The sequence below is a fragment of the Myxine glutinosa genome, chromosome 11 (genome assembly GCF_964187855.1).
Source record: "Myxine glutinosa chromosome 11, kmMyxGlut1.1, whole genome shotgun sequence".
NCBI lineage: Eukaryota > Metazoa > Chordata > Myxini > Myxiniformes > Myxinidae > Myxine > Myxine glutinosa.
In genome coordinates, this window is record NC_136271.1 from 109,719,343 (window position 1) to 109,736,063 (window position 16,721).

The 16,721-nt window shown below is 43.0% G+C and overlaps 1 protein-coding gene across 1 annotated transcript in view; it reads right to left on the reverse strand.

Annotated features, from left to right (window-relative positions):
• Positions 1-16,721, reverse strand: part of LOC137437003 (uncharacterized) — a 232,528-nt gene that overhangs the window by 53,774 nt on the left and 162,033 nt on the right. Inside the window, exon 17 of the mRNA XM_078786993.1 lies at positions 7,510-7,639. Coding sequence (XP_078643119.1) covers positions 7,510-7,639 — 130 coding nt within the window. The remainder of the gene's footprint in view (positions 1-7,509; positions 7,640-16,721) is intronic.

Consider the following 16,721-nt stretch of genomic DNA (forward strand, 5'->3'; position numbering starts at 1 on the left):
CTTCCATTTGCTCGTGCAGCCTTTCGAGGAAACTGTGTCTTCCAAGATGACAATGCACGGCCTCATCGTGCTCGCATGATCCAACACTTTCTTGCTGACCGTGGTGTTGAGCATATGGAGTGGCCTGCCATGTCCCCGGATATGAATCCGATAGAGAACTTGTGGGCAGAATTAACGCGTCAAATCGACAACTTGGTCCAGCAGCCGACCTCTGTGCGTGAATTGCAGCAGGCTATTGTCACTGCATGGCAAGAGATTCCTGTCCAAACCTTGGCAAATCGCGTGAACAGCATGCCTCGACGTGTACGTGCTCTCCTGAATGCTCGTGGGGGTTACACGAAGTACTGAACTGTAATTTTACTGTCCATAATCCCAGTCATAATTTAACTTTTGCTTTTGTTGAATTTTTTTTTGGCTCATGTGTAAAATAAAGAGATACTTCTGGAAAACGTACAGACGTTTAACACAGTACTGTCGGCGAATTGAGTTCGATATCAGTTTACATCACTTTCATGGATCAATTTATTTGCTTCGAAATGTCAAATGTGGTTTTTGTTTCTTTTAAAGGTCACATTAACAAAATCTACAACAATTTCAACATAATTCCAATGAACTTTTGGTTCTAAGTCATCTTGAAAAGTAAGTTCACCCCCACAAAAAAAATATTCCATATTAAATGCCAAGTCTGTATATATATATATATATATATATATATATATATATATATATATATATATATATATATATATATATATATATATATATATATATACAATATATATATATATATGTATATATATATATATATATATATATATATATATATATATATATATATGTATATATATATATATATATATATATATATATATATATATATATATATACAGTATATATATATATATATATATATATACAGTATATATATATATATATATATATATATATATATATATATATATATATATATATATATATATATATACAGTATATATATATATATACAGTATATATATATATATATATATATATACAGTATATATATATATATATATATATATATGTATATATATATGTATATATATATATATATATATATATATATATATATATATATATATATATATGTATATATATATACCTGTCAGCAATGGGAGTGGCTGAAGTATTCGAATCCATTAATTCGAAGGGCTGTCCGCATACTTTTGGTCATGTAGTGTATACATTAAAAAAAAAATTGATATATATATACAGTCATGAGAAAAAGTAAGTACACCCCATGTAAAGTTTTGACTTTTTCAACATATTTCAACATACAGCTATTTGATCTTCATTTCAACAATATTGATAGATAAAGGTGATATAATATAACAAATATCATGAAACATTTACATTTTGTAGTCCATTGTATAATTTAAATAAACATAAATGCAAATTTCGCATGTGGAAAAAGTAAGTACACCCTTGTCTCTAATAGGTGGTATTTCCCCCTTTGGCAGAAACAACCTCAAGTCGGCGTTTCTTATAACTGTCTACCAGTCTCTGACATCGACTGGGAAAAATTTTTGCCCACTCCTCCATGCAGAATTATTTCAGCTGTGCGAGGTTTGAGGGGTTTCTTGCATGCACAGCTCGTTTCAAATCCCCCCACAACATCTCGATGTGATTTAAATCCGGGCTTTGACTTGGGCATTCCAGAACCCTCCATTTCGTTCTTTTCAGCCATTCCTTGGTGGATTTACTGGTATGTTTAGGGTCATTATCATGTTGCAAGGTCCACCGTAGCTTGAGCTTCAACTTTCCGACAGATGGCCTACCATTATGCTCAAGCACCCTCTGGTGCAATGAAGAATTCATAGTGGATTCTATGATGGTGAGCTGCCCAGGCCCTGATGCAGCAAAGCTGCCCCAAACCATAATATTTCCACCACCATGCTTTACAGTTGGTATCAGGTTCTTGTGGTCAAATGCTGTCTTTGGTTTTCGCCAAACATGTTTTCTGGTACTGTGGCCAAATAGCTCTACCGTTGACTCATCTGTCCAGAGCACATTGTTCCAGAAGTGCTGGTCTTTGCCGAGGTGTTCATTGGCAAACTTTAGTCTTGCCCTGATGTTCTTTCTGGACAGCAAAGGTTTCCTCCTGGCACACCTCCTATGTAGATCAAATTTGTGCAGCCTCTTTCTAATGGTAGACTCGTGCACTTTGACATCAACAGTGGCAAGAGCTACCTGTCGGTCCCGTGATGACATTCTGGGGTTCTTCGAGACTTCTTTCAGCATCTTGCGGTCTGCTCTCGGGCTGAACTTGCTGGGGTGGCCTGGCCTGAACAAGTTGGCAGTTGTTTGGAATCTTCTCCACTTGTAGATGATCTTCCGGAGAGCAAACCAAACTAAATGTCTGAGGTTTAAATAAGACAGGTTCCTCCAATATCCTCTCTAACGATGTTCTAATCATTTGCACCTGAGCTGGTGCACCTGATTCTAATTTTAGGTATTTGAAGTAGTGATAAATGTAGGGGGTACTTACTTTTTCCACATGCGCAATTTGCATTTATGTTTATTTTAATTATACAATGGACTACAAAATGTAAATGTTTCATGATATTTGTTATATTATATCACCTTTATCTATCAATATTGTTGAAATGAAGATCAAATAGCTGCATGTTGAAATATGTTGAAAACGTCAAAACTTTACATGGGGTGTACTTACTTCTTCACGTGACTGTGTGTGGGTGTGTGTGTGTGTGTGTGTGTGTGTGTGTGTGTGTATATGTATATATATATATATATATATATATATATATATATATATATATATATATATATATATATATATATATACAGTGATCCCTCGTTTATCTCGGGGGTTACGTTCCAGAACCCCCCGCGATGGACGAAAATCCGCGAAGTAGCGACCATATTTTTATTTTATTATTTATATATATTTTAAAGCTTTATGACCCTCCCCACACTCTTATTAACCTTTCCCACACTCTTATTAACCTTTCCCATACTCTTATAAACACGCCCTATACTCTTAAACACTTTTTACACTCTTAAACATACGTAATTTTAACAACATATAAAATTCTAATGGGTACTCACCATTGAAGATACTGTAGCGACCCATGGGTTCCCCAAGCAAGACCAGCATCAGAATCTCCTTGCTCCAGCCGGTGACGTCACCGGCGGGGATCCGCGGCGCAAGAGTGGCTGGTCACGTGACCACTAAAGCGTGCCGTGCGTGCGGGTATAATCAGCTACACCTGTTGATCACGTGACCACCGAAGCACGCCACGCTTGAGAGGCGTGGCTTTCGGTTTCGGTTTCTGGTTGTGCTTTATAATGCAGCCCGATAAACGGGTTTTTCAGAATTTCAGTGTTCCCGAGTTGGTTTTGAGAATAAATATCTTCTCGGACGAGTTTGTGTCTTGCCCGTCATTTCGTCCGTATCAAGCAAGAGCCCCGGCTCTTCAATACTACAACTTGCGTGATGAAGATGATGATGAATTAGCTGTGCAGTACTGATGACGATGAAGGTGATGACGATGATGAATGTACTGCACAGCCAGAAAGAGCATTACAGTTACCCATTACGTGGGTAACTAGCGCAAGTGGAAGCTGCCGCATCTGCGTTTTCCATACGCACGCACGACTCTTTGTCTCTTTGTCTACCCTTCTACTGTACACTATGTACAGTATTTTATTTCTTGTAATATGTTTTAATTACTGTATTTTTCTTATTTTTTTACGTTTTTTACTTTTTTAGGCTAGAAAATGCTTATTTTACCACAAAAATATTTAAAATAATAGTATATAAAAATACATTTATACCGCAAAATCCCGCGATATAGCGAAAAATCCGCGATATAATTTTACATATACTAGCGAGAAAAACCCGCGATGTACCGAAGCCGCGAAAAGTGAACCGCGATATAGCGAGGGATGACTGTATATATATATATATTTGTTTTTAGAAACAGGAATCAAATTCCTGCGTGAGGCTAAGTGTGTAAAATTCTGAAGAGACTACGGCTGGCTCAATAGCGCAGTGGGCTGTTGACGCGTAATCAATGGAGGTCCGTGGTTCGAGTCCCGTATTGAGTCAGAATTTTTCACACTTATCCCCACGCAGGAATTTGATTCCTGTTTATAAAAATTGAGTTAATCTTCAATGCATTTCTGCATATACACGCATATACGTAGTGTGTTCAAAAAGTATCCGACCTTTATTTTTCGTGCGTAAAAAAAAAGAAGCTAGGGAGGCGTTGATTGGTGCACGTATGTAGGCGATCCTAATGCGCACGCGCGAATTTTTTCCCACCTACAGAAGCTGTCATTCGACGGCAGACCGCCGATGAGTGAGGAAATGTAAGTGAGCGCCGTCGGATTTTCGTTTTTGACAAAATGACGGAAAAACTTGAACAACGCTACTGCATGAAATTTTGTGTAAAGCTTGGCGATTCCCAAGTGGAAACGATCCGCAAGATTCAACACCGTTCATTCCATTATGAAGGAGGATTTGGGCTTCAGGAGAATCTCAGCGAAGTTCATACCAAAGCTGCTAACGATTGAGCAGAAGCAACTCTGTTTGGAGATCGCACAGGACATTCTGGAGACTGTGAACAGCGATCCCAGCTTCCTCAACACAGTGATCACTGGCGATGAGTCCTGGGTTTATGGGTACGACCCAGAAACCAAGTTGTGGTCATCACAATGGAAGCATCCAACATCTCCGAGGCCAAAAAAAGTTGTTACACAAAGTTACACAAAATTTGATGCAGTAGCGTTGTTCAAGTTTTTCCGTCATTTTGTCAAAAACGAAAATCCGACGGCGCTCACTTACATTTCCTCACTCATCGGCGGTCTGCCGTCGAATGACAGCTTCTGCAGGTGGGAAAAAATTCACGCGTGCGCATTAGGATCGCCTACATACATGCACCAATCAACGCCTCCCTAGCTTCTTTTTTTTTACGCACGAAAAATAAAGGTCGGATACTTTTTGAACACACTACGTATATACTAACGCTCACATTTGGGGCCTGCCTAGCAGGCACGTAAGACATCGGCCATTATATAAGCTCGCAGTGTTAAGTGTGTAAAATTCTGAGTGTATTACGGCTGGCTCAATAGCGCAGTGGGCTGTTGACGCATAATCAATGGAGGTCCGTGGTTCGAGTCCCGTATTGAGTCAGAATTTTTCACACTTAGCCCCATGCAGGAATTTGATTCCTGTTTATATTTAAATATATATATATATATATATATATATCAAATTTTTTTTTTTTGGGGATATACGCATTCGTGTATAAACAGGGTGTCTCAATAAAATGTATACAGACTTTAATATTACAGAAAAAAATTAAATAGCAGGTAGAGGGACAATGTTGAGTATTGCTTATAACTAACAAATGGCATTGATTGCATGTCTTCAGTTAGCTGTTACCCATAAGGCAGTGCAGAACAATAAGACAGTATAATTTTCAATACATAAAGTCTGTACTCTGTATGTATTTTATTAAGTGCCAGATGCAATCAAGAAAGCACAGGTGCATATATGTCCAAGTAAATATATGCAATACCACCTGAAATAACACCTGTGTTACCATTCAATTGTAGCACAATTCCAGTCATTTGTTTAATATGTTTACCGGCTTACCCCAAAATTAGTCCTATATCGTTCTCACCTATACCGTGACTTAAAACATGCTCAAGTAAAACAAAGGCAATTTACAGTGCGTATAAAGCAAACTTCCATCTTATCTAACCAAAATCAAAGGTTCATGGAAAAGGTAACAAGGAGCAGATACTCTAGGTCCCGCACCTTTTGAGTGGTATGAGGAATAGATCTGTGTATTATGAAAGTTAAATCTTGAATGGTTTTGGAAATATTGTGTACACAAGCCAAGTTACCGAGACTGTTGCCATGGCAGCAGAATTCAGGTAATCACAGCTGTGATCTCGATAATGTCATGTGTCATGAGGAATAGATATCTGCAATGTGAAAGCTAAATGCTCAACGGTTTTTGAAATATCACGGACACAAAAGTACATGGACAGATGACGGATGATCAATCGGTCAGAGGGACGGAGCTCATTTTAATGTCCCCTCATAATTACCTCAGCCACCAAAGGTGGATGGAGGTTATGTTTTCACCCCTGTCTGTCTGTTTGTCCATTTGTCCATTTGTGAACAAAATATCTCAAAAAGTTGTGGACGGATTCGGACGAAATTTCGTAGAGATGTAGCGTATGTGTCAAGGACGAAATTATTAGATTTTGGTAAAGATCCGGATTCGGATCCGGCTACTAGAATTTTTGAAGTGATTCTTCACCATTGGGAGATGGGGCCAAAAACGATACATAGCAGGATATCTCAAAAAGTTGTGCCACGGATTTGGATGAAACTTGGTGGACAGGTTGGGTGTGTGACAAGGACAAACAGATTCGATTTTGGTGAAGATCTGAATATGGATTCGGACATGAGAATTATTTAATTTTTAAGTGGTTCTTCACTATGTAGCGATGAGGCTAAAACCAACATTTGGCAGAATATCTCAAAAAGTTATGGACGGATTTGGACGAAACTTGTTGGACCGGTTGTGACTGTGACAAGGAAGAATCAGTTCAATTTTAGTGAAGAATGTTTCTACATCTATCTATAATTCCAGTAATCTCTGTGTGAATGTCTGTGTGTTTGTTTGTCTGTGACCGCTGTTTCTCGACAACCACGGGTCCGATATACTTGAAACTTGCCAGGTATATTGCTGGGGACCCGAGGATGTGCCTTTTCAAGGTTTCATATTAATCGGAGAAGTAGTTACCGAGCTATGGCGATTTCTTTACCAAACTCCGCAAGCCGTTCGCTTTGGACCAAACCATTTCATGTAAATAGAGGGGGGGGATTGTCACCGTACTCGCAAGCCGTTCGCTTTGGACCAAACCATTTCATGTAAATAGAGGGGGGGGATTGTCACCGTACTCGCAAGCCGTTCGCTTTGGCTTTGCGAATGGACCAAACCATTTCATGTACATAGAGGGGGGGGATTGTCACCGTACTCGCAAGCCGTTCGCTTTGGCTTTGCGAATGGACCAAACCATTTCATGTAAATAGAGGGGGGGGATATAATTTTAGATATATATATAGTACGGGCATGCCCTAGTTATATAAATTCTCTATTGTGATTTTCTGGTCTACTCTGAGATGCTAAAGGTAAACTGTTCACCAGGCGGAGGCATGCTCTCTAATGAGTGCCGTTCTAGTTAATGGAAGAAATTATGGACACTTGTCGGGCAAGTGAAAAAAAGATTCTGGCAACCAAATTTGCAATGGTGCCCGAAAGGGCAACTCCAATGTCTAAAATCCCGTGAACCCCGCAATGTGATATCGCAGCTTTTAATGTGTGGATAAATGTATTGGATGCACCGTGATATTCTGGGTTTAAATGTATCAGCAATTAATTTTAAGAACTTCAAACTTCAAAGAACTTTCTTAAAGAACCATACCGTGGAGTCTAAGCTTCGTCTCCCTGCTGCCTTTGCTGTGCAGTGATGTGTTCCAGGAAGGATTCCAAACTGGTGCTTGTTTCTTACTCCTCTCTCTTTGGAGTTCGGCTCGTGCATGACCACATTCCTCCTTGGAGTGGTTTGGTGAAAAATAAATGGACAGGGAGAAAAAGGCAAGCTGTAAAAAAAGAGGAAGAATTGAAGAATCTGCAATAAGCGATGATGAAAGCATAACGGTAAGAAGCCATTAACCTGTACTCATCCAAAAGACAATGAGAGCACATAACACAGCAAACAGAAATTAATAAATACCATACATGAACCAGTTATAATTTAGCTACTGCATGTGCCCCGGTGCTACCGACAACTTCTAAATACTGCGTACATACATCTCACAGGAGAATTTAAACTGAACAGAATGTATATATATGTATGTGTATATATATCCCTTGACATCATTAACCGAGGAGTTTAAGGTGGTGAGAGTGCGGGAGTTCATGATGTTGCGGGATTCGAGTGATTCAGTGGTAAAGAATGCTCTCCCAGAGAAGAAGGGAAGTCGGAAGTGGAATGCAAGAGCAGAGGTGAACGAGATGGAGGAGCGGTTGCAACAGGCGGAGGTCGTGGGGATGGTACGGCACGGGAAGCATGGCTTGGGGTGGATGACGCATGAGCGATGGGGAAAGGCATGTGTGAAAGAGAGGAGGAAGATGGTTGAGAGGGAGGTGAGAAGAAAGGAGGAGGAGGGGAGATATGTGAAAGCAGTCAGACAGGCACAGCAAGGTGCTTGGACTAGGTCGGAAAGTGTGCAGGTGAGGACATTGAAGTGGCAAGAGATTTGGAGGATGGAGCCAATATTGTTGAGTTTTCTGTTGCGAGCAACGTATGATGTGTTTCCATCACCAGTAAACCTGAGATTGTGGGGGTTGTTGCAGGAGGAGAGATGTTCTTTGTGTGGAGGTTTGGGAACGGTGCAGCATGCACTGAGTGCATGTTCAGTAGCATTGTCAGCAGGAAGATACAAGTGGCGGCATGATCAGGTGCTGGTGGTGGTGGTGCAGATGGTGCAACAAGAGGTGCTGAGATCAAGAGAGAGAGAAGAGTGGAGAAGGAGACTGATGGGGGAGAGGTGTGGTTTGTCAAAGAGGGCCAAGTGGTAAGAGGTGGAAAGAGGAGGAGGTGGAAAGCAAGAGGGCTGTCAGATGCTTGTGATTGGCAGGTGGTGGCAGACCTAAAGCCACAATTGGTATTCCCAGAGGAGATCTGTGTGAAAAGGTTACGGCCTGACATAATATGGAGAAGACCATGACCTTTGACCTTTTGACAAAATTATTAATTTGCCTTCTCCGTATTATCATAATAAAGCTTTGGTGAAAAGTTGATGACAAAACTCAAATTGACAAAGTTGATGACAAAACTCAAATTGACAAAGTTGATGACAAAACTCAAGTTGACAAAGTTGATGACAAAACTCAAATTGACAAAGTTGATGACAAAACTCAAATTGACAAAGTTGATGACAAAACTCAAGTTGACAAAGTTGATGACAAAACTCAAATTGACAAAGTTGATGACAAAACTCAAATTGACAAAGTTGATGACAAAACTCAAATTGACAAAGTTGATGACAAAACTCAAGTTGATGACAAAAAAAACACACAAAAACACACACGTGCAGTCGTGCACACACACACAATCATAATAAAGCTTTGGTGAAAAGTTGATGACAAAGAGTTGATGACAAGTAGAGTCCCTGTATAAAGAGAGTTGCGCCATGCGCTGACCCGAGATTTCTGGTCACGTGATTTCGTGGCGCCATTTTGTGTCTAACTTCACCGTGCGTGAACGTCAGCTTGGTACGGGAATGTTGTTTATTGCCAAACAAAATGACTGGTTGTTCTGCTTTTGGTTGTTCAAACCAATCTGGGAAATATAAGATGTATAGATTTCCAAGTGATAAAGTCAGAAGACAAATTTGGGAAGCGAAAGTCAGACGAAAGAGCTGGAAAGCGATCGACTCCTTGAGACTCTGCCAGGTAGGCCCACGCCGCTTGATGATCGATGTTCAAAAGCAATTCTATCTGCTCGGTTTTTTTTTGGTTGTCTGTCCGTTGAAAACCCTTTTAAAGGGAAGTGATTTGTGTTTGTTTATAATCTTCAAGGAGCTGACCAAAAATGCATTTCCGTAGGAAGAACCCTGCTCAATTTTTTTCGGGTAGTCCTAGCGGACCGCATATTGTCATTGATTGATGAAATGTCCCGGTACAGTGACATTGCCTGGTCTGCGGTTGGGTAGTCTGCGGGCAATGTCACTGTACTTTTTCAGAGGGAATTAATTTTGATTTTATAGGGGTGGGAAACCCATGGTCCGTTTTGTTTTCAGTTGTCTGTCCGTCCATTCAAAACTTATTCCGAGGCAAGTTATTTTTTTGGTTTAAAATCTTTAGCCTAATCGGCAATCATAAAAGCAATTTTAGGGGGGGACCTGCTCAATTTTTTTGCGGGTTGTGCAGCCATCCATACGTCCAAAATTTCAGAAATTCAGAGAACGACAGCATTGGTTTGTCTTACTTATAATTTTAGCTCTTATATGCAGTGTTGGCTTGTAATATGCATTGCCATACCACTTTTAATATCACCACACAGCTCTTTTTCACGGCAATAGCTGAGTTTTTGACAAAACAAATATCACCTGTATGTAATAATAAGACTAAATATGTGTAGTAAATTTTTTTTTAGCAGGTTTAGAATATATCACCCCATATCGCGAATGTACATGTATATCTAATCCGACACACTTAGACACAAAATGGCGTCCAAATTTGAGTTGACACAACTCTCTATATACAGGGACTCTAATGACAAGACCGAACAATACCCCATCTCCTGCCGTGCAGGGGCTAACAAGCCCAGCTACGCCATTGTTCACATCGTTCGGTTACCGGTCTTGTTTTTTGAGCTCTTTCAATCAGTTCAAGGCAATAATAAAAAGCTTTTTTTTAAATATTGTGGTATTTTACCATGGGCCTCTAGCTAGTCATTGATAATGTGCTGCAATCGATTCCACCCAAAGTACAAATCCTTATTTTAATCTTCCAAGGGCAATATGATGGATAAAAGATGCCATAATCCATCCTGGTTCACCATCATCTCATGTCATCCCCAATCCTGATCGACAATCTTTATTGCCCCCCATTAACCTTTCCAAACAACACACTCTTACTTTCAGGTTATAGTGTCTTTCTGTGAGTGTGTCTCTCTGTGTGTCTTTCTGTGTGTCTGTCTGTGTCTGTGTCTGTCTGTCTGTGTCTGTCTGTCTGTGTCTGTCTGTCTGTCTGTCTGTGTCTGTCTGTCTGTGTCTGTCTGTCTGTGTCTGCCTGTCTGTGTCTGCCTGTCTGTCTGTGTGTCTGTCTCTCTCTCTCTGTCTCTCTCTCTCTCTCGTCCCCTGCAGGCCGTTTGTGGTGGGCGTGGCGTCATGGCGGCTGTGAGCAACTGCTATGTGTTGTGGTGAGTCCGTTGTGAGTTTTCCCCCTCTCCTGCCCTCCCCTGCCCCCCCCCCCTCCCTCTCCTTTTCCATCCTGTGTGCTTCGGCATTGTGTTTTCATCCGTTCTGCACCCTTGTCTTCGAGAGAGAGAGGATTGAGAGCGAGCCCATTTTGGGTGCGGCCTACTGGCTTTGACGACGCTTTGTAAGCCATTTTTGTGCTTATAATGCACGTTTATTATTTACTTTAGTTCGATTATTTAGGTTTGATACCTTCTTGTCCGGTTCGGACAGGGGGGGGGGGGGGGGAATTTCGCTGGGATGGCGAATATACGCTCTCGTTACAAGACGTTCGAAAATTTAACGCGTAAGCATGCATTCGCATGTGTTCCGCCTGAAGGAGCTCCTACTGAGGACATTATCCTTGCCGTGGGATCCATCATAGGAGACGGTAATGTTCGTGCGGCATCACGAATGAACCAGAAATTTGTTGTCTTCGTGTCAGAAGAAAAACTCGTTCATGACGTCGTTAGTACTGGTCTAACCATTAAAGGGGGTCATTATATTACGGTATCCGCTATGGATACGCCGGCGACCAAGATAACAATATCCAACGTTCCACCGTTCATGCCAGGCGAGAAACTCCTATCCGTTCTGTTTCGTTACGGTAAAATTTTCTCCCGAATCTCAATGATTCCGCTCGGGTGTTGCAGCGATCGTGTCAAACATGTAATGAGCTTCAGGAGGCAGGTGTACATGATTCTCCCGGATCGCGGAGCCGATACAGGTTTAAACATATCCTTTAAAGTATCGTTGGACGATCGGGAATACCACATGTATGCTTCCTCAGCCTCCTTAACTTGCTTTAATTGTGGAGAATTCGGACACGTTAAAAGATTCTGTCCTAAGGCCTCTTGTCCGAAGTGTGGTGAACCGGGACATAACGAAAGGGTTTGTAAAAAGGCCAATCCCTCCACCGCGCCTTCTGACACCCCGACCATGCTCGCTGACACCCGGACCGTATCTCATGTTACCCCTACCGTACCTTCCGTCACCCGGACCGTATCTCCTGTCACCCCTACCGTACCTTCCGTCACCTGGACCGTACCCTCTGACACCCTGACCGCACCTTCGGACGCCCCGACCGTACCTTCTGACACCCCGACCATACCTTCTGACACCCCGACCGTACCTTCTGACACCCCGACCATACTTTCTGACACCCCGACCGTACCCTTTGACCCCCCCGACCGTACCTTCTGACACCCCGACCGTACCTTCTGACACCCCGACCGTACCTTCTGACACCCCGACTGAGTCGTCTGTCACACCGGTGCTTTCCGATTCCAATGTGATGACACCCACCGATGTGACTGACACAACTAGCATTGCCCCCTTTCCCGAACCCATGAACGAAGAATCCATAGTGTATTCTAAAAAGCGAAGAGCACCAGCGCCAAGCAATTTCGCTGGTGCTGCAAAGAAGGCGGTCATGGGCGGCACCATTTCCGGTGCACATGTGTCCGAGTGTCCCTCTGACATTCCCTCACTAACTGAGTACATGAATACCGTTGTCAATGACACCAGCGAGTCTCATTATGTAAATGAGCCGAAAAATAAAATTTGTACCTCTCACCTGGAAGTTTCCGAGTGCGAAACCTCCAGTGAAAGTATTACCATTACCGAGCTGGGAAATGTTTTTCCGCTTGTCCCCCCTTTAAATACCGAGCAGACTAAGGATTCAATAAACGTTCCCACTGTACAAACGGGGCCAGCAAATCTGAGTTTGCTGGGATCTCAAACCCAAGCTCCGACCCCAGATACAAATATCCACCAAAGTGTTAACGAGTGCTCTCGGGAACACCTTGGGAAACTTGTGAAGGTGCCTCCAGACAAGACCGCGGGGGCAGCGGGTAATACCCCAGAACCTGATGACATATTATCTGACGTGTCTGAGTCCGAAGATGACATTGAGGCAACCGAGCTGTCACAAGCGATGACAGGTCACTCGCAGGTATCCCCTCAACTCATTCTTACCTTCCTTAACGAAACGTATCGTCACCGCAACATTGTCATTAAAGACAATTTCCCTGACTTGGCTGCATTCATTTGCACCGCAAAGTCAATAATCAAAGCGCGTGAGGATTTTGACCTGACGAAATCTCAATTCCACAGGTTAAGAAAGTTTGTTACCCGAGCAGGTACGGAGTGTTCCCAAGCACAGGGCGATTTCATTACCACGGAATGAAAAACATTTCCTTTGCGACCTTAAATATGAATGGTGGGGGTGCAAGTCACCTCCGTCAGGCCCAAGTTAAAAACTTGTTTGATCGTAAAAAGGCAAATGTTCTTTTACTACAAGAGACCCACATCACACCTGACGTGGAACATGACTGGTGCCAAACTTTCAAAGGGCAATGCTATTTTAGCAATCTGTCAGCCTCATCTGCTGGAGTTGGGTTTTTTCTAAAGCCAGGTCTAGCTTTTGAGTCTTGTCATTTTCAGGAAGTCATAAAAGGCCGGCTTATTTCCCTTCAGCTTGCACATCAAAACTTCCGCTGTACCATTTTCAATGTGTACTCACCTAGTGAGAGCAGGGACCGAAAGGCCTTCTTCACCTGCATGGTAAACCACCTGAAATCAGTTGATCTCGACCAATGTGTGTGCATTGGTGGTGACTTTAATTGCACCTTTGACCCTTCAAAGGACAGAAACTCTGCAGAACCCCACCCCGAGTCCCATGCGGACCTATCCCGTTTCTTTAAGACGGCCGGTCTACTGGATGTTTGGCGATTGCATCACCCCAACATAGTCCAGTATACCTGGTGTCGATGTGCCAATGGCCGGGTGTCTTCGGCAAGACTCGACCGCTGGTACATTAATGTACCCTTTAGGAATGTCGCGGCCTCTTCAGGTTGTTTTCCGTCATTGTTTTCAGACCACCATATGGTAACCTTAGATCTTTCTTTTCCTCGACCAACATGCAGAAATAGTTACTGGAAGTTTAACATTAAACTTTTAGAAGATAGTTTATTTACAGACTCCTTTCGTGATTTCTGGGCTGAAATGAGTACTAAAAAAAATCTTCTTTCTCCTCAATTAGTCTTTGGTGGGATAACCTAAAGGCCCAAATTCGAGTATTTTGTCAACAATTTAATTCGCACTGTACCAATGTAAAACATATCACGATGGCTTGCTTGGAAGCAGACATCTTAAGGTTAGAGGGCAAGTTGGCCAATGAGAGCAACCCAGTGAACTATCGGTTGCTACTCGAGAAGAAGGCCCAATTAAGGGATTTGATCCATGAAAAAGCAGCGGGCACACTAGTTAGGCTAAGAATACAGAATATAAAGGTTTCAGATACCCCAACTAAGTCTTTCTTACACCTAGAAACTGTAGAGAAACCAGCACGACTTATATCTTCGGTTCTGGACCCAGGGGGGAACATCCTAACAAATCCAAGTGATATAAGATTAAATGTAATCGATTTCTTTTCTGAACTTTTCAAGGCCAAAACGGTTTCTCACGAAATGATGAATGTTTTGACCTCTCATCTTCCTTCCGTGGCTGAGGCCCAATGTCTGGAACTGGATGCTCCAATTACCCTTCCAGAGCTAACCGGTGCACTTGCTGAGACGGAGTCGGGAAAGGCCCCTGGCATCGATGGCCTACCGGCCGAATTTCTTTCGGCATTCTGGGACATTTTGGGCCCAGAGCTGCTCAATGTTCTGGATGCATCTCTTTTATCCAGAGAATTACCGCTCAGTTTTAGAAGAGCAGTACTCTGCCTGCTACCCAAGACTGGCGATCTCCGACACCTGTCAAACTGGCGTCCGATCTCTTTGTTGTGCACGGATTACAAACTGTTTTCCAAGGTCCTTGCGAACCGGTTGAAGACAGTTATTGGGGACCTGGTGTCACCTGATCAAAGTTGCGGCATCCCTGGCAGATCCATCTATGACAACATATTCCTAGTCAGAGATTTGTTAACTGGTAAATGTGTCAAAGAGGATTTTGGATTGGTGTTTCTTGACCTTGCAAAGGCCTTTGATAGCATTGATCATGAGTTTTTGTATCATGTGTTACAAGCTTGCGGGCTCGGCACTAATTTTAGAGCCTACATAGCTTTGTTATATGCAAACATCTCCAGCTTGATCAAAGTTAACAACGAATTTTGCCCACCCATAAAGGTTCAGAGAGGGGTAAGGCAAGGTTGTCCACTTTCAGGTCTATTATTTGCCCTCGCCTTGGAGCCTCTCTTAATCGCCCTCAGAAAGGATATCCCTGGACTTGTCCTTTCTCCAGGACACCCACCTTTGACCCTGTCAGCTTATGCCGACGACCTTTGTGTCATTATAAAAAGAAAATGCGACAGTGACGCCATGGCAAAGTGTTTGTCGGACTTCAACCTTGCCTCATCATTAAGGTGTAATTAGGGGAAAAGCAAGGCTCTGTGGATCCCCTTTCCCAAAAATGACTTACCTATGCCACCGTTATTACCACCACCTCCCCTTCCTGCAGAGCTAGAGTGGGCAAACGATGGCATCAAGTATTTGGGCGTCTTCCTCGGTCCTCCTCAGTATGCCCAGAACAATTGGGACAGGATCATTGACCAGGTAGATGGGCGTTTGAGCCGATGGAAAAGAGCTCTACCCCACCTTTCCTATAAGGGTCGCGTGCTAGTTGTCAACAACCTCGTCACTACCCTTTTGTGGCACCGGTTCATCTGCCTGCAACCACCGGAGGTTTTGCTCCAAGCTATCCAGAGGAAACTGGTGGATTTTTTTTGGGCAGGCTACCACTGGCTTCGACCCAGCGCCATATGTTGTCCCTCGGCCGAGGGTGGTCATGGCCTAGTCGATGTGAAATGCCGCCTGTTGGCCTTCCGGCTCCGCTCCATCCAACGCTTGCTTTATGCAGCACACCTACCAGGAAAGCCCTTAGCCTGCTCCATTCTTCAACGAGCTGGGAGGCTCGGATACAGACAGGAACCTTTCCTGACCAACCTTCAACACGTCGATACATCTCTGCTCCCAGTCTTTTATCAGAGCCTCTTGAATGCCTGGCAGGGCGTTTCGATAAGTCGCCAAACAGACTCGTATGGCACTAACATGTATGCACATGAGCCTTTATTTTTCAACCCACTTTTCCCCGATATCCCGAGGAGTCGTGACTTCTGCCAGCATTTTATAGTGGCCAACATCCTGAAAGTGTGTCATCTCCGGCACGACTCTGGACAGGGATGGAAGCCTGCGAACGAGCTGGCGGACCTAACAGGTGTTCGGTCCAGGAGGCAAATCGGGAACATACTAAGAGCGGTGATCTGAAGGGGCCACCAGCTAGGCCTACATTGGATGCAGGACGCAGAGGTTGAGCCCACAGTCCCAAAATTAGTTGTCGCTTTTACCCCAAACGAGCTGCCCCCCATGAGCACAGGGTCACCCCCCTTCCATGCTATGAGCAGCAAGAGTATTTATAGGTCTTGTGTGAAACTTCTTCTTGGGGACCCACCTCTAGCTGGGGTTACCCGGTGGAAAGAACTCTTGCCTCCCGGTCCCCCCTCTAAGCCTTTATGGGATACAATGTATGCTGGACTTATTTCTAAAAGAACAGGTGACCTTCAATGGCATTTGACCCACTGGATTGTTCCTTCCAATGCTGTCATTCGTTTTTTTCCCCCCATTTCCGGCTGTTACCCCTTTTGTCCGGTGAGGGAAGATTTGTTTCA